Source organism: Podarcis erhardii, assembly GCF_964252035.2.
Source record: "Podarcis erhardii genome assembly, chromosome: 9".
Classification (NCBI taxonomy): Eukaryota; Metazoa; Chordata; class Lepidosauria; order Squamata; family Lacertidae; genus Podarcis; species Podarcis erhardii.
In genome coordinates, this window is record NC_138512.1 from 54510774 (window position 1) to 54529261 (window position 18488).

At 41.2% G+C, this 18488-nt stretch overlaps 1 protein-coding gene and 1 long non-coding RNA gene across 31 annotated transcripts in view; one reads left to right on the forward strand and one right to left on the reverse strand.

Annotated features, from left to right (window-relative positions):
- LOC309350446 overlaps nucleotides 1–4553 on the forward strand; it is a 37462-nt gene extending 32909 nt beyond the window's left edge. The window contains exons 2-3 of the long non-coding RNA XR_014160380.1: nucleotides 1217–1979; nucleotides 3720–4553. This is a non-coding gene — a long non-coding RNA (uncharacterized lncRNA). The remainder of the gene's footprint in view (nucleotides 1–1216; nucleotides 1980–3719) is intronic.
- ANK2 (ankyrin 2) overlaps nucleotides 1–18488 on the reverse strand; it is a gene marked incomplete at its 3' end in the record, with an annotated part of 330684 nt that overhangs the window by 26854 nt on the left and 285342 nt on the right. For 15 of the 30 annotated variants that reach the window (XM_081876550.1, XM_081876549.1, XM_081876568.1 and 12 more), the window contains 10 exons: nucleotides 17046–17144; nucleotides 15763–15917; nucleotides 14271–14482; nucleotides 11510–11714; nucleotides 9617–9713; nucleotides 8329–8557; nucleotides 6862–6987; nucleotides 5999–6121; nucleotides 4567–4599; nucleotides 3141–3162 (listed from right to left, as the gene is read on the reverse strand). In XM_081876550.1, coding sequence (XP_081732676.1) covers nucleotides 3141–3162; nucleotides 4567–4599; nucleotides 5999–6121; nucleotides 6862–6987; nucleotides 8329–8557; nucleotides 9617–9713; nucleotides 11510–11714; nucleotides 14271–14482; nucleotides 15763–15917; nucleotides 17046–17144 — 1301 coding nt within the window. The remainder of the gene's footprint in view (nucleotides 1–3140; nucleotides 3163–4566; nucleotides 4600–5998; nucleotides 6122–6861; nucleotides 6988–8328; nucleotides 8558–9616; nucleotides 9714–11509; nucleotides 11715–14270; nucleotides 14483–15762; nucleotides 15918–17045; nucleotides 17145–18488) is intronic. The other 15 variants (XM_081876558.1, XM_081876556.1, XM_081876552.1 and 12 more) reach the window with 2 other exon arrangements.

The window sequence follows — 18488 nt, forward strand, 5'->3', positions numbered from 1 at the left end:
AACATTGGAAATAAATGGAAATCGAAAATAGAGATTGAAAAAATGTAATCAGGACTGAAATGACTGTCTTTGATTGCAGCGGTAGGAGGGTCAACAAAACTGTCTGGGTATGGTGGATCCACAAATCTGAGGGTGGAAAAAAAAGCAAAGCAAAGCTAACGGGGGGAAAACTGAAAAGGAAAGTGGGCAGGAAATAACTTGCTTAGTTTTCGCAGTACAGCACACACACACATACAACACCAAAGCTTTTATCAACCAAGGACACTAGAAAAACAAAAGTGGGCAAGAAAAAGAAACAGTGGAATTTACACAAAGATAGGCATCTCAAGATTGTCCAGATGTTACAGATCAATGTTCAAATAAAAACAGAGAACAAAGGTGTGTGGGGTGGGGGGGAGATTGTTAAATTGGTTGGAAGTTGATCTCCTCAAAGAGAAAGCCAGTGGTAGCAAACTTCAGAACCAAAATTAGGTAAACGGTTGTAAACTTTTGTTTAAGAACCAAAGTTAGAAGTTGTGTATTTACATTTAATTCTGAGATAATCTAGAGTAAATGAAATGCATTGATATCTGAGGCAGCTGCAAACCGGCATTTCATCTAAGGGGAATCTTACATTCAGATGGTGACACAAACACACACAGGCTTTTATTTCAAGAGGAATGGTCCTTTCCTTGGAACATCCTCATTATTCAAACAAATGGAGGGGAAATCAAGGGAAAGAGATGATGATGATGATGATGATGATGATGATGATGATGATATAAAAAAGTGGGAAGGGAAATTTTAAATAGTGACTAGCTCAACAGAGAATTCATAGGTTAGGGGGGAATGTAATGCATGGCAACCAAAAACATTCATACAGGGCACATACACACACACAGACACAAATAGACACAGTACATATACATATATATGTAAGCCAAGTTATTTCCATGCAAAGCAAAGCTGTTGCATACATTGCAGGGTAAGTATCCTTACAATAAAATAAAAGGAAAAAAGACACCAACAAAACTTAAGATGGTTATAAATGAAAAAGGCTTAAAATCATATGCAACATACTATGGTGAAGTATTGTCCCCACCCCCACTATTAACATATAAAGCATCAGGAATATGTTTACAGTAAAACTTACTTCAGAGTAATGTGTCTCCCCTCCCCCATATTTGTTCAGGGGTTTTGTGTGAACGAAAGCATTTTAAAATTTCTTATCATTTAGCAACACAAACGCGTGGAATTGGTTAAACTTTGAGACTATATGATATTGTAACTTGACCAAAAGGCCAAGAAATGAGCATCATGGAGAAGAAAAGCAGAGCAGAGGAGGAGCCCAACTAGAGAGGAGGTAAAGACAGAGGAACCTGACCCAAGGCAGCCTGCAATTCTGCATGAAAAGATTTATTTAATGATGTATTTTAAGAATGTTTACCTCCCATTCTTCTGCTGAAAAGTAGCTTCCAGTGTAGCTTCCTGATCATTTGAGGTCCAGCTCCGAGGGCCTGGCAGTTCCCTCACTGCAAGAAGTGAAGTTACAGGGAACAGAGGGCCTTCTCGGTAGTGGCGCCCGCCCTGTGGAATGCCCTCCCATCAGATGTAAAGGAAATAAAGAACTATACAACTCTCCGAAGATACCTGAAGGCAGCCCTATATTGGGAAGTTTTAAATGTTTGATGTTTTATTATACTTTTAGTTTTTTTGGAGGCCACCCAGAGTTGCTGGGGCAACCCCATCAGATGGGCGGGGTATAAGTAATTTTGTTTTCATTTATTTATTATTAACAGAAGTCATTTTACAAAACAGTTCATTATTTAAGAATGTAACGATCTCTTTTTTAATTTATACTTCTTACTTCCCTTAGCCACGGACTTCGACTGTGCCCAGTGGAAGAATGGGGCTGCCTTGCACAGCTCCCACCTAGACCAAACCACTATGGCCTGGAAACTGTCTTTGGCAATTCAGCACTGCCTGGTGACCTTTCTTGGGTGAGTTTTTAGGGTGAACTAGGGAGAGAACTTTGCCACCTGATCTACTCCAGGGCTGTAGGTTCAAGTCCCTGCCTGGACTCATGGCAGTGTTTTCCTTCCCTGCCCTTCCAGGCTTCTGAAAAAGCAGCTGTTTCTTTTACTGCATGTTTCCAGCTGCTGGCTGATGGGGCCATGAAAGAATTTCACTTGCCTGTGTCAATGGCTGTTTAGTTCCAGAATTTTTGCCTCCCTTATAGCAAATGTTAATTGTTTCATTTTTCATTTTCGTGTCAGGAACTCTGGCCCAACTAACTGAGGACTGGCACTGGGCAGGGGCCACAGCATTAGGGCAAGTAGGCTGAGTACGGCCTTATGGGCCCAATGGCTCACTTCCACTCAATTTGCACTCTGCAGTATCTTCCATAGCTTCTGGTTCGTGAAAGCAGACAACATGAGTGGCGTAAGCTGACCTTCCAGCAACTGGGTTGAAAAGTATCACTGGTAGCAGGGCTGCCATGTTGTTTTGGTCCTTTGCCCATGCTGTGATCTGCCTGGAAGCTGTAATTTAGTGAACTTGTGACCTGATTTTACCCCAACACTTGTTGCCATCATTCCCCTTCCTGTCCTGCTCCACTTCCAACTACAGGTATAATCAATAATAGCTAGTGACAATGTCCCAATACATAAATATGCTTTTCAGAAATACTTCACCAAAGTAAGAGAGGGTGAATGGATTATGGAACTTTGTTACTTAAAACAGTATCACTTTTATACACAGGGACATGCATATTGCATGTAAACAATTTAATGAAGGTAGTTTATAGAAGCTGAATCTTTAAAGGTGATACTGTAATTAACTTATAAAATGCAATGACTTTATGTGAACATACATACAAAATAAAAAATGAAATAAAATATGGGGATTTATACAAGCCTAACAGCAATAGCAGGGGTCACCAGGGGATGTCAAAAGGAAAGTGAATGCTTAGATGAACTGTCTTAGTACTTTTATTTTAATTATTAGTAACATATTAAATAACATCTAAAAGCTAAAAGCTAAATTTACATTATTATATCATTCTTTTAGAAAATTAATATCATCAGTGGCAATTAGAATTTGCACACTCTCTTATGCTTAACTTAATGATTAGACAAATAGCATTTTTATTACAATCTTACGTTTTTCTGATGTCATGTCAGTCTGAAAGAGAACACAGAGTGAAATGGTTACAGCACTTTGAGTCATAACAACCAGTGAGAAATATCACCTAGAACACCAGCTAATTTACCATTGAAGCCTGTAGGTCAATCCTAAATACACTTTCTTGGAAGTAAAACCCACCGGATTCAATTGGAGTGCCTTCCTGATAAGTATTGCAACTTACCGTATTTTTTGTTCTATAGGACGCACCTGACCATAGGACGCACCGACCCCTCTCTCTCTCCAGGCTTCAGCGAAAGCAACGCGTAACCTCCGGAGCGCAGAGGGAGCGCTCCCTCTGTGCTTTGGAGGTTTCGCATTGCTTTCGCTGAAGCCAAGGAGCTTACATTTGCTCCATAGGACGCACACACATTTCCCCTTAATTTTTGGAGGGGGGAAAGTGTGTCCTATAGAGCGAAAAATATGGTAACTGGTTGTCCAGACAAGCTGAATTCTAATAAGAGCTAGCAATGCCTTTAAGCCACTGATGAACCTTGGTAATTAGTTCCTGCTATTATCAAACTATATAATCTAAATTGTTAATTTGTTGCATTTAGGCTCTAAGTTGGAATTTGCACAGAAAGATCACTGAGCAGGACAGGGAGAAACAGTGAAGAAGGTGGAAGCAGCAAGCAGGTTATTCGTATCTCGACTTGCAAAAGTGCAAGAACAATATATTGGCACATTTGTTAGTAAAAAAGTAGGAGCCACGTACATAGCTTGAGATGTCCTAAGATGCCAGCTATGCATCTGATATCACAGTAGGTGTCTAAGGTTCTATTACCTTGTGGAAATTCTTTGGAGGGAGAGGGCAATATTTGCTGGGGGGGGGGATAGAAACAATACAGCTCTATTATAATATTCATCACCACCTTTCTAAATTTTAAAATGCAAGGTGAGAGATGGAGATAATAAACTGTGGCTAAAACAAAAACGTGGAAGGAATAGAGAGGAGGGAGGAGTGCACAAACCTAAGGCTCATTCATATAATAGGTAAGCATTGCATCTGAATGAGTTTTAGTATGTAGTGTATCACTGCACTGATTTCTGACTTTTTTAAATAAAAAAATCAACTTCATATTTATTTCTGCATCTAAACAGTTCTGATTTTTATTTTTAAAAAATCAATTTTATTTATTTATTTTTAAATGCATTTATAAACAATGACTCAGATTCTCAAATAAAAATTTAAAAGATCACACGTAGTATGTTTTTATCTTCCCCCCCCCCCCTCCTGCTGCAGCTCTTTACAATTTTAAGAGTTGCTCCTCAGAGTTCAAGGGCTCTGGAGCCATGAGTGAGTGCATTGCAGGGAGACTTGGTGAACTTCCGCATGCATACCCAAGGGAATTTTAATTTTGGTCACAGAGGTTTTATAGAGTACTGATCTATTGGCAAGATTACCTCTTCTTCCTGTTCTTGATCTGATTCTGATTCCTTTCAGCCCAATATGCCATGCAAGAAAAGAGAAAAACAGAGCAGGAAAAGATAGGATGCAGTTAACGGAAAAGAATGATTTCTGGTCATATTCAATTGGCAAGAGTACAAAACGAACACTATTTCTGCACTTTTTCCTAAGGAGGAAAAAAAGGGAACAAGAGAATCAGTTCATTATTTTTCTTAACCTGGGGACTTAAGATAATTAAAAAGTGGGAAGCTGTTTGGATATTTTAGGCTCTTTCTTGATTTTTATTACTGCATTTCAAAGAAGCCAAGATACTATTTCTCAACCACCAAGCCTGACCCAAGTATACAAGATTGGACCTGCCATTTGCCACGCTGGCTCAGGCAGTGGATTGGGAGAGGCAGCAGATTGTGAACCTCCATTCACCACCTGTAGGGCTGCCCCCACCATCACTACTGTTGCCTGCTTGGCATGTCCTGTTCTGAGGAATGTCACCGAATTGCTGTGACAACAGCAAATACTGTTGAAAGCAAGCAGGGCAATGCTACGCTGCTACCCCCCAAAAGTGAGGAGGTGGCGGTGGAGGTCTTGTGCCAACCCTGAAAATACATGGTTGGAATGTCAAAGAAAATGTAACAAAATTTTGCATGTGTTAATTGCTCTCTCTTCATATTTGATTTTTCAAGCTTAAATCTGTAATACTTTAAATTCCAATGAAAGTGAGAAGACACACATCGTGCACATGAGACTCTGTTCTATGCATTTAATTGCTTATGTGAATGACTTAGCTATGAACACAAATAAACAGAAGATCACAGATCAACTTGGAATGGGCATGAAGGTGATATATATGAAAACCCAGACTCTAAAGTGCCTTTGCAGTCTTTCTCCTCCAGCACTACACTTCTGCCTGAGCAAACTACTAGGCTTAATGCTCAAGAAATCTGCAAAGTATCATATGATGGGTTCTTTTGGTATTGGCTCTTTGGATATATATAATCCCCAGTATTTACACTTTTAACTCAGAAAATCGATGCTGCTGAGCCAATTCAAGGTCATGGTGTGAGAGCCACCCACCTAGAGAATACTCTATAATTAATGCACCCTCTATGTTAGGGGTGAGGAACCTATGACCTTACAGATGATGATCTAACTGCCATCCACTCCATCCAGCACAGCCAATGGGAGGAGATGTTGAGAGATGTAATTTGGCAACATCTGGAGGGCCACGGGCTCCCCAATCCTACTCTATATGTAATATTAAAAAATGTTTAATTAAAGTCTTAAAAATAAAAACTCACAGCCACTTAACCCAAAAGATAAGCCACTCCTTGTAGTTTGTGCAAAACAAAGCCAGGGATTAGGAGCTCTGAAATTTCAGTGTGCGGGCTAGTATGTGAGCAAAGATCTTTTCATTGTATTATGCAGTACCTTTGTGTAATTTGGCAATGTGATATTCAGATTGCAGATGGCTTGATGTACGAGGCCTCTAGAAGATTTAGGCTCCTTCATAAATGACAAGCGCCCACAAGGTTCTTGTGTTGTGTCTCGGACCTAGTGCAAAAAGCAAAGCAAAACACACACAATGCTACAGCTTAAAGAGATACAAAATACTACAGAGACAAAATTATAAAATATTTATGATGCAAATGTATTAAATGTACGGATGAAGACATACAGTCATACCTCGGGTTATGAACGCTGCGGGTTGCACGTTTTTGGGTTGCGGACCGCTTGCACATGCGCAGAAGCACCAAATTGTGTCACGTGCGTGCGCAGACGCAGCGCTTAAGGCTGCGAATGCTGCGAGTTGTGAACGTGCCTCTCGCACGGATCATTTTCGCAACCAGAGGTATGACAGTACCTAAGTAAAGTTCTATTTACCCACTGCCATTAAACCCTGCTTAAAGAAACTTTAATATTTTTGCCTTAAAGTGAAAATGTTGAATCTCCAAAGGGAGATCTAAAGCCAGAGGACAGATATCAACATTTTTATAGATCTTCGGTTTTTATTTGAAACATGGTGAATGTTCAGGCAACTACTCTCCCCCCCCCCCCAATTTGCCGTTTTTCATTCCATTGCATAAAATGCCGAAGCACTGTTGCACATCTAGATGCATAAAAGGAGATAAAGTAGACCACTGCCCTTGAAATGCAGTTCATCAGCTTTGGTGCTATTATTAAAATAGTTAAAGAATGGTGGTTTCTGGCTGTATATGGATGGGCTGTTTCTGCTTGTTGAATAGTCGCCACCAAATAAAATGAAAGTTTAGATATGGACTTGTATCTATTACCTTGACAAACAATGGAAGTCTATTTTCTTTGAAGGCATAAAAACTGAATATGTGATGTTGGCCACTCTTTGTTAGTGGTACTAGATTCCCAAAGCAGTCCACATAGATGGGCTTTCCTTCTAATACCTACATATGGTTGATAAAGAACAAAATATAATAGCAGTAAGTATCATGGAAATGTAGAAGAGAGTTCATTATTACCTTTATTCAATTCCTAGAATGCACTGGTCCACTGGCTGGGATTGACAGAAGTGGAAGTTCATCTGAGGGGCCACAGATTCCACAGCCCTCTAGAACCACCACTTTGCTAAATGGCAATAAAGCGTTTTGGGAGATGACAGCCGGCCCTCAAGTACTATATAGTATAACAGAAAGTCTTATACGCAAACAAGGAAGATAAAAAATATTTTCCCCTGCTTAAAATCCAAAACTGATCTGAACTATGGCTGTTCTAGGTTGGGAAGAATATTGAACAGGAGAATTCCTCTTAGAGGGTGGAGATAGGTGCCACATATTGGTTCAGATCCCAATCTGGACAATGTGCTATGTGATTGTATTTGCCACTAAACAAAATTGCAGGGGGACTTGATCTGCAACACGAACATGGCATAGAAATGGTGGTGGAGAGAGAAGGATTAACCCTTTTTCCTTCGACCATTTCCTCTTGAAAGCTGCTATTTGCACCTATGGCAAATAGTTTTTCCTCCCATAGCAAAAGCAGCTTTCCACCCATGGCAGGGCTGGGAAGAATGTCAAGGAAAAACGAAACAAGAGTAGGAAAGGTTCAGTTCCACCCTCCATATAAATGTTTTAATCTGGACCGGGAGTCCCTGTACAGTGGTACCTCAGTTTACAAACTTAATCTGTTCCGGAAGTCCGTTCTTAATCCGAAACCATTCTTAAACCGAGGTGCGCTTTCCCTAATGAGGCCTCCCGCCGCCGGTGCCCTTCCACCGTTCGGATTCTGTTCTTAGACCGAGGTAAAGTTCTCAAACCAGGACACTATTTTCGGTTTTGCGGAGTTCGTAAACCAAATCATTCCTAAACAGGACTGTTCTGAAACTGAGGTACCACTGTAGTTCCTTTTCTTCCCAATAAAAAGAAATATCTGCATGTGTTCTAACATATTTTTGTTAGGTATTTTAATATTTGTATATATTTCATACCCCATTCCGGTATCTGTATAGATTAAGGGTGGGCTATAAAATATTTCTAATAAACAAACAAAGAAACAAGCAGATAAAGAATATACAGTAATGACCAGTTTTAATTCTACACAGAGTACACCAATTGAAATCAGTGGGTATTCTTGGAGGGTGACTTAGCTGGATATTACCCACATTAAGATTTAAAATGAGAGATTTTCTTTTTCTTTCTACCTACAAAAGGAAATTAAGACAATGGTTTTAAAAATACATGTACTAAAATGTGAATGAAGGAATTCATTTTGCATGTTTAATTCCATACCTCTACATCTCTGCTTCGGGCAACTTCAGCAAAGTTTTCTTGCTGTTCTAGCGTTTTATCCACTTTATCATCCGTCATGCAGAAACATCTTAATCGGGCTTCTATAGGATCATGTGATTTGGCAAACACTACAAATTTGGCCATGTAGGGCACACAGATAATCTCTCTGTATACTTGGGAAGCAAACGTAACAGATTCCTGTATCTGTCGACAGTCTATCAACCAAAACCTGCAAATAAACAAACATGGAAAACTGTTACATAGTTAAGTCCAACATAACGCACACACAAGTTCAGAATTTGGAAAATACATCCAGGAATCACACTAGTATTGATTTCAAATAACTTGCGCTTTAGCTTGAAATAAACAAATTCTTAATTGGGGGGGGGGGTCATCTAGATTCTGCATTGGGTGTGGCCCAAGCCTGAGTGTAATTTGAAATGGATCTCTACTGATTCCCAGATTACCAAAATGCATTGGAACAGTCATTTTCAGCTGGGATATATGAACTGGGATATGTACACAGTCCCTTCACCCCCTTTGCAGCGCACAGGTGATTAAACCAGGAAATCTCTAATTAACCACAGTTTCTCCTTTTGTCCATATTAGGATACCATGGCTGCCAGCTTCAGAACAGATATTAAAACAACATTAGACTCTTCAGACTCCAGAATTAATCATTATTTTAGGGTCAGGCCAGAGGATGGGTTATTTTGCAAACACTACAATACCAGAATTAGCACATTAGCACAATACCTTAAGGACTTCCTGTCTCCATACAAACCTACCTAGACCCTGCACTTGTTATCTGAGGCTCTTTGCTAAGTCTCTCCTCCCCAACAGGTTTAGAGGGTGGCAACACAAGAACGGACCTTTTCTGTGGTAGCTCCCTGTCTGAGAAAGGCTCTCCCCAGAGAGGCTTGTCTGGTGCCATCATTACGTATCTTTAGGCACCAGGCAAAAATATACCTCTTTACCCAAGCCTTTGGCCATTAATCTATGGCCTGTTAAAGCTGGGGGGGGACGACTTATGATTATTTTATTATTATGCTATCTATTACTATGCTTTTCATTATGTTTTTACTATTATGCCCCATAAAATGTGATCTTAATGTTGTACACTGCCCTGGGATCTTTTGATAAAGTATATAAATCAAATAAGTAAATAATGACAAATAAAACTTTAGTGGGGTACTTGTGTCCAATTAATAAGTAATCAAGCTGAAAATATAGTGCCGAAACACTTAAATACAGTTTAAAGAAAATATACTATTCTGGACAGTGGTACCTGGCAGATACGTTTGTGGTGAAGGAAACACATTCATTGACAAAAGTTAATGGTGTTGTTCCTGTGATGTCTTCCCACTGAGCAGGTGTTGTTCCACCTGAAACAATTGAGGACAAAGAGAAAAAATGTTCAGCAATCCTACAAGAAGTCAATGGCCTGGTTGTCATGACGTAGTAAGCCTAAGTATGGCTTGGTGCAGTCATCCCCAAACTCAGTCCTCTAGCTGTTTGGGGACTATACTTCCCACCATCCCTGACCACTGGTCCTGTTAGCTAGGGATGGTGGGAGTTGTAGCCCTAAAACAGCTGGAGGGCCAAGTTTGGGGATGCCTGGCTTAGTAAGACCACAAGAACAGGAGAGGAGCTGACAGCCAATTTGCGTCTCCAGAGTCCTCCTTACTCCTGCACCGAGTGACTCCCAAGATTTGGCACAGCATTTCACTTGAATCTGAGCTTGTGGTGAAGCTCTAACTTTACAAGCTGTAGCCAAGGTCTGTTCTTGGGTGTTGCTCATGGTTAATAACTTGACGTTAAAATAAATAAATAAATAAATACACACCCACATTTTTTTGGTACCAAGATGCAAAATCTTATTTCAACTATAAACTATGGATGTCATTATTTTCACTTTGCAAATATGGGCTAAGCAAGAGCTTTCAATGAGTTCTCTACAACATCAACATACAATGCCACCCTTCTCAATGGACCCATCAGTGCATTTAGAATCATGGAACTGTAGAGTTGGAAGGGACCATGAGAGTCATCTAGCCCAGTGTTTCCCAACCTTTTTTGGGCAAAGGCACACTTGTTTGATGAAAAAAATCTCGAGGCACACCACCATTACAGCCCCGTGACGTCAGCGCGCAGCGTCACGCCGGGAGGGACGCACGAAAGTGTAACTTTCAATTTTTTTTCCCTCCCCCTTGCCGGGGAACCTCCAAGCTTTGGGGGTGGGGGGGGAGGAGGCAGCAAAGCGAGGGACTGAGGGACTCCTCCAACGACAAGGGTTGGGGAAGAAGAGAAAGGGCTATTCCGCTCCAGTCACGGGAGGGGAATATGTACTGGCCCAACTGGTGTGCGGTCTTCGGAAAGCGGGGTGCGGGAAGGAAGCCTAGGCTCGGGGTCCACCGACCTCGGCGGAGAAAGGCAACAACCGGAGCCGATTACGAGCCGGCGCGTGCGTGCAGCGGCTGGCCTCAAGCTCGGGAAGCTGCGCGCAACGATGTTGACGCGGGGCGCGCGAGAGCTTGGGGGGGGCCGGAGAGAGAGAGAAAGAGTTGGCAGCACCAGGCGCTGTTACTTATTGCGCTGCGGACGCTGCCAGCACCTGTGGTGGTTGTGCGGCGGCCGCCGCCGCAGAACGTCCTCGTCAGTCAGCTGAGCTGCCTGGCGGCGTAGGGAGCCGAGGGGCGGGGCTTCCTTTCTGAAGGAGCTGAGGGTGGGGGTCCTCCGGCGCCTTCGGTGAAACGGCGCCGGCCCAGAGCGCTTCTAGGAGGCTGCCTTTGTGCGCGACGTAAAGCCCTCTTTCCCTCCCTCCAGCCCCGTGTCACATGTGGAAAAGGGGGCTGGATCCAGTGACGCAACTCGGAAAACTGTTAGGGAAGCCAGAGCAGGAAAGTGAGTGGGAGGCGGTGTCGCCGCTTTAACCCACGTTTCCTTTTTGAAAGAGAAACCAGTGTTTCCCAACCTTTTTTGGACTCGCTCGCGGCACACCAGGCAACATCTCGCGGCACACTAGTGTGCCGCGGAACACCGGTTGGGAAACACTGATCTAGCCCAACTCACTGCAATACAGGGATTTATTACCCAACATGGGGCTTGAATCCACAACTTTGAGATTAAGAGTATTATGCTCTACCGACCGAGCTATTCAAGGTACTTCTTATGAGCTTACCTGTTATGCTGCATAGTAGTCTCAGAGTGGGTGCATCACCCCCATATCCATTAATCATCAGATCACTAGAGGCTTTAGGAACAGGAATAGTCATTGTTATTGGCTTATGGAATTTTCTTCTCCTGGGTTCCAATGTGACAATAGGGCTGAATGTGGCTTTGTTGCCTAAAATCTTCTTTACAAGCTCATTGTGCATAGGTTGAGCCTAACCAAAGACATGTACAAAATGAAAGTCTTAATTATTGGTATCTGAACAATCATAACAACATCCTCTTCTTCTCCACAGTGGCCAACCAGATGCCCTTGGCAGGTCCACAATCAGGACGTAAACACAACAATCTTCTCTCACTTTTGTTCACAAGTGACTGGTGTCTTTGTTTCTGGCAATAGCATATATTCATCATCATTCGTAGACATTGGGCAATGTCTTCTATGAATTTGACTATATATTTAAAGCTATATAAATCTGATTACCCATTGCACATTCCATGTGCCTCAATTAATTACAATTCCATTTTCTGCTTACTCCTGTCTTCTGCCCCTAATTTATTTATTCGTTTAAATATTTATAAACCACACTTTCATAAAAGTTCATGTCAGTGTACATCATACAAGAATTACATCAATGAAATAAATAAATAAATAAATAAATAAATAAATAATAATAATAATTTATTATTTATACCCCGCCCATCTGGCTGGGTTTCACCAGCCACTCTGGGCGGCTTCCAAAAGAATATTAAAGTACTGTGATACATCAAACATTAAAAGCTTCCCTAAACAGGGCTGCCTTCAGATGTCTTCTAAAAGTCTGGTAGTTGTTGACATCTGGTGGGAGGGCGTTCCACAGGGAGGGCGCCACTACCGAGAAGGCCCTCTGCCTGGTTCCCTGTAACTTGGCTTCTCGCAGTGAGGGAACCGCCAGAATTGAAACAATTAATAAAAGCATCCATAAATACTGGCTAGTGATTTCAAAGGGCTATCTAAATAACATAATTTTTAGTAAAGACAGGGATGATTCTTCAGGCTGGGAGCTCCATGGGACCCCCTACTGGCAGGGATTTCCACAGCCTGTCATACTATAGGCTCAGTCCCTCCAAAGGCCAACCAAACCTCAGGAGGATCAAAGGATTTCAGTGATTGAAATGGCGCATTATGGTCCTTAAAGTACTTGCAATCCAAGTTGCTTAAGGCTTTGTGAATTAGCACTAGGGACCTTGAGCCTCACCTGATGGCAAATTGGCAAGTGCTGTCAGCATGCTGCCAGTAGCCAGCTCTTGCATTCTGTACTAGCTTCAGTTTTCAGACCAGATACAGGGGTAGCCCCACATAGAGCATGTTACAGTAATCAAGTCTTGAGGTTATCAATGCATGGACCACTTTGGTAAGGCTATTACGGCCTTGTTAAGGAATGCAATTAATGAGTTAATACTCTACGAGCCAGCAGAGATGAGTCAATGCACCTGAAGGAACTTGAGATTCTCTTATCTGCGTTACTGGGCAGATTTGACAAGTTTCTTTGTGTATAAAAGGGCTATAGCCTGCTGTGTGGGTTGTGGTAGAAGACGGCAAGAATTGCGGAAGGCTGTCTGTTGGAACTATGGATTTGAGTGAAGACTTTTTGAAGAGTTTTTGGACCTCCAGTGACAGAGATGGCTCAAGATGTACCTTGCACTCCTGTTCCTTCAGAGGGACTTCAACCCCAACCAGAACAGACAATTGCTATTAGTGCTAAAGGGTGCTCCCAGTGCAAATATCCATCGGAATCATAGATTACCAAGCCTTCTATGTCCTTAGAGAGGTTGCCACAGAGCTCCTGGGGAAACCCAAGTTCCTTCTGAGAATTCTTTGAAAAATCTTCAAGCCCATTCAGTAGCTTCTGTTATTATTTTCTCTGAATAAAATAGATACCATTCCAGCCAGCTCCATGCACCCAGCTCATTCCTTCACTCCTACTTCTCTTCTCCTTTAGCATAAGTGGGAATACATAGCTGGAAACGTCAGTTAACCATTGCTTCTTGTTATGTGTACAGCAAGAACTATGCTTAGCAGCTTCCAAATAAACCAGCATTCGAAAGCTAACTTTAAACATGGCTCCATCTCCTTGTTTATTTGGAAGCCATGAAGCAGTACCTCAGTTATGTCATAACAAGAAGCAATTGTTAACAAGCGGCTTCTGGGCTGGTTTCCCTGCTCAATTGAAGGTAGGTGCAAAGGAACTGTTGCAGATTCATTGAGTACATGCATATCCTGGTTTATAAAGGCAGGAATTGTTTGTGCAAAGATAACCAGCAGTCTCCAGAGAAATGAGGGTTGTTTCTCAAATTCTGAATTACGTGCTGCGACTGCTCAAATGGGAGCCAATGCTTTAGTAATTCTCCATTGCTGTTGCTTTTTTATTTCCAAATTTTGTACAGAATAGTGTGCAAGCATAGTAAGACAATGCCAAATGGATACCAGTGTGCACATCTGCAAAAAGGATCTAAACGCAATCTTATGTGTGATTGCATCAATGTGGTTTTTTTGTTTTGTTTGTTTTGTAAAGTTTTACCAATGTGCATGTCTGTTATGATTAACTGTAGGAAGGAACCAGAGGTCCAGAAATAGTTTTATTAATTCTTCTAGCTACTGGAATTCAGGGGGAGTGACATACAGGAAAGAGAACCCAGATAAATAATTAAAAATGGAATGAAGAAACTCCTCTCATCAACAGAAATGCTGCCAGTTAGATAATGCAAAGTCTTGTCCTCATTTCTCTTACCTGCAGACCAACACGAATTCGCTTGGTTAGTGCTCCCTCTGGAAAGACAGCCTGTACTTGAGGTACTACTGTACTGCTTAGCACACCACCCTCAGGTCCAATGAGGTTACTGTCTTGTTTGACTCGGGACACCACTGCAAAGTACTGTGGGAAGTCCCGAGTGATGATACGACAAATGCGTTTCTTCTCCAGCTCCTCTGGTGTGTCAAGGACTAAGTAAAAAGAAACCATAGTTAAACCATAATTATTTCCTACACTAAACATTTATATATATATATATATATATATATATATATATATATATATATATATGGGTTGCGGCGCTCATCTTGCCTTATTGACCGAGGGAGCCGGCGTACAGCTTCCGGGGCATGTGCCCAGCATGACTAAGCCACTTCTGGCGAACCAGAGCAGCGCATGGAAATACTGTTTACCTTCCCGCCGGAGTGGTACCTATTTGGTATCTACTTGCACTTTGACGTGCTTTCGAACTGCTAGGTTGGCAGGAGTAGGGACCGAGCAACAGGAGCTCACCCCGTTGCGGGGATTCAAACCACCGACCTTCTGATCGGCAAGTCCTAGGCTCTGTGGTTTAACCGACAGCACCATCCGCATCCCATATATATATATATATATATATATGAATGCTTCCTTTCTGTAGATACAATTTGAGATTGTTCTTAAGTAATGGTTGCAGAATCATAGCCATAGTCAGATAGAAAACTACTGGCAGATCTTATTATATTAAAAATTGTGTAGTATATTAACTGACTTTTCAGATCGTGCATTGACCAGCCAAAGTAAACCCTCAAAGCTATAAAATTCAAAATTTACTTCTTGCTACTCCTAATGGCCAGTTTTCCACCCAACACAACACTTCTCTAATTTTCTAGAGATTAGATGTCTCCATGGCTACAGAAAGATTTGTGAACTCTACGTTCAGACTATGTTAATCTTATTTGCCACTATGGCCCTACTATTGAATGTAAATGTGGTTGGCAGAAGACCACAGAATGTGTTAGGATTGCCATTAAAGGGTTTCTTCAGATTTTTGCAGTTTTGTCCAGAATAACAAATCAAAAACTTCATGTCACTTGGATACCCAAATAGATCTTTTACTTAGTGCAGGGAGATTTGACCACAAATTGGCAAATGTGTTTGTCTTACCCATGAGTCATTTTAAACTGTTCTGACTTACAGAAAGAAGGCAAATGCCACAAGTCTTTTGATGTTCTATTTGTCTTTTTCTACTTATTCCATCGTATGCCAGGTTAATAGACTGAATGGTCTTGCACACAAATATTCATTGGCCACATGGCATTGTACATGTCAGCTCAGGGGAGAGTTAGCCGCACAGAAACTACATATAGCAAATATGCATAGCAAATGCATGCAGTGGTTGCAGAATAATGTTTTTATTTATTTTTTAAGTTCATTATCATTTCCTTTCTGTGGCTTTCAGACCTTTCTCCTTTCTTAGCAGACTGTGTACCTTCATCCATCCCGTTTAGGATTTCATTCAGCTCATCCTCTGTAAATTCACAGAAATGCTCCTTCCAGTTGTCTCCATTCTCACTGCGCAGGATCACCAGCTCCCTTTCTTTACCACGTAAAGCCGCAAAGTGAGGAATCTCGACAATCACAGGCCTATTACAGCAACACAGCACGTTAAAGGACTGTGCCAAATGGGCAGCAAATCAATACAAGTTTTCTCAGTCTGTTACAAAGTGACCTGGAATACGGCCGGCTTCTTTGCCATTCCTGGATACGATCCTGAAAAAAGCATACTAGAACCACTTTGGCATTATATAGCTTGTTGTTAGGACCAGTGAGCAATGTACTCCCACTTTTTTATTATTTAAATAAAAATCACACAGCATCTATGGGACTTGCCAAAGCAGCAGGGGCTGGCATTGGGGCTGTAGAATTATAATCTGGAATGAATAAAGCCCACACATTTGAAACTTGTTTTGATGTGTGGAATCCTGTGCAATCACATTTATCATGCAGAATCTACTGTTATCTATGTATATACATATATGGACACATTAAAGAAAAAATATGATTTATAGGAGAATACAAATCTATTTAAGAAACAGGCCACATCTGTCATCAATCTGCATTGATTTTATATTGGCTCTTTGTTTCAGTTGACATTTTCCAGACTCCTAATTTATAGTGAAAATGCCCAAATGATTATTCTATATTAATCTACAAGCGCAAAATCAAATTTCTGCTCATTGTGCCCATATTGTATATATGTTTCATCATAACTTGTGTTTCCCATTTTTGCAAAAACTATAAATACATTTGTGTATCAATAGTCTCACAATAATAACTGAATTACATAGGCCATCTTGTATATATCATGCTAAGTTCTATGTTATATCCAATATATAACATATCACCGTTGTGTTGGTGACAATAGAGGCAAAATATTGTACAGTAGATTCCTACAGTTCCAGTCCAGGTTGCTTTGCGACAGACGTCAAGCACACAACAGCTATAACAACTGTTACATTTCACAGCTAGGAAGTTCTCATGCTAAATCATAAGTGGAGTTCAAGGAACTTTAAGAAAAGGTACAAACATATCACCAAAACAAAAACCACATACCACAAGGGCTGGAAAATGGTCCACTAAAGGTTAGGTAAATACAGAATTTAAAATCATAGAAAGGGACAATGTCATGGGCACAATGACATAAAAATAATATTGCAGAAGGAGAAGAATGGGAAGGCCAGCATCCATCAATTTGTTTTAAGTCTCTCCTACCCAAGAAATTTGGTCCCTGGAGGCCCCAGCTGAAGGATTCGGCTGACCAAACTTTCTCCCTCATTAAGTGGGGGAGGAGCCGTAGGCAGGTGAAGTTTACTGAGTACATCCAAAGCAGCAGTGAAAGAAAGAAAATAAATAAGCTTTATGTATTTTGTTTTCCAAAACCCCAGTGCACTGTCTGCTCAAGAGTGGAATTAGGCTGTACACTGAACAGGTTTCTGCCTTGATTTGTTTAGGTATGCCCCACTGATCCTGATAATTCATAAAAAGAGCTCCCCATAATTTTGTAACCTTATCTTGTCCTCAGTAGGTTCAGTGGTATGCTAGCCTTGCTTCTAATATTAATGGGAGCAAGATCCAGTCTTCAGGACTTATGAGCAAATGAATTAATGTAAGGCTTGGCTTGGCAGGAAGTGTTCAGTGACTTTGATTTCACTGCCAGGACGCCACTCAGGAAAGTGCCAGCGGTGTAAGACATGCCCTTGAGAAATGGTATGTAAACTCTTAGTACATGTGAGTTTCCATAGACATTCCCCACTAGGCTGAAAGGGTGGGGGGGAAAACCAAAAGTTGTTGAGTTTACTGTGAGTGTATTGGAAGGAGGAGAAACAGGTAGATAGAGGAAGAGAAGAACTGAAAATACAAAATGTGACAGCAAAGGCTTTCCTTAGTTTGGGTTTGATGCTTTTCTTTAAACAATTTTCTAGTATTCAAGGGCGCTTTCGTAAACCCTAAAAGCAACCCTTTTATCACAGATGTGCATCTACCCATCTTTTCAGGCTTAGGAATCTTCTAGTTCCTCTATTGAAACACAGCAACAACAAAATAATGAGTTAAATGGTTGATGGTTTTTCCTCCTATGCTGTATTCTAGAGATATATCCCATTCTTTCCCCAAACCCCATTCTCCAGAACTAAATGCTAGTTAAGATAACTGGCTGAAAGTCTAGGGACTACGGGGCCTTAAATTTGCTTCACGCTGGATTTACGCTGTTCCTTTGACATCTTCATCCTTTTATCGGTTTTCAGCTGAAGCCATTCGCTCTAAGCAGAGGGGGGTTTTCCTTTGATCATCCACTTTTGGATGCCACCATTGGTAAGGGAAATTGCTGATAAAATAAAAGTGTTGAAAACTGCTGGTTTCAGCAGAAAATTGCTAAAACAAGTGCAGCACGTCTGATCTTTCTGTGGGGTACTGCAGTAGAAGGAATAAAATGCAGCCCCAGAAAAATCATAGGTTTGTGCTTCCCAGGCAGTCCCAATTACTGAGAAAATATCCACTGAGAGAACACAAGTCCCCCTTGAAAGCAGCTTTAGCTTTTCTTGCATCTTTCAACAGATGTTATATTTACATTTGCAACATTTGTGCTATTTTCATTTTACCCTTAAAAGCGAATATGTAATTAATTGACTGCAATCACGAAACGATTTCTGCTTTAAA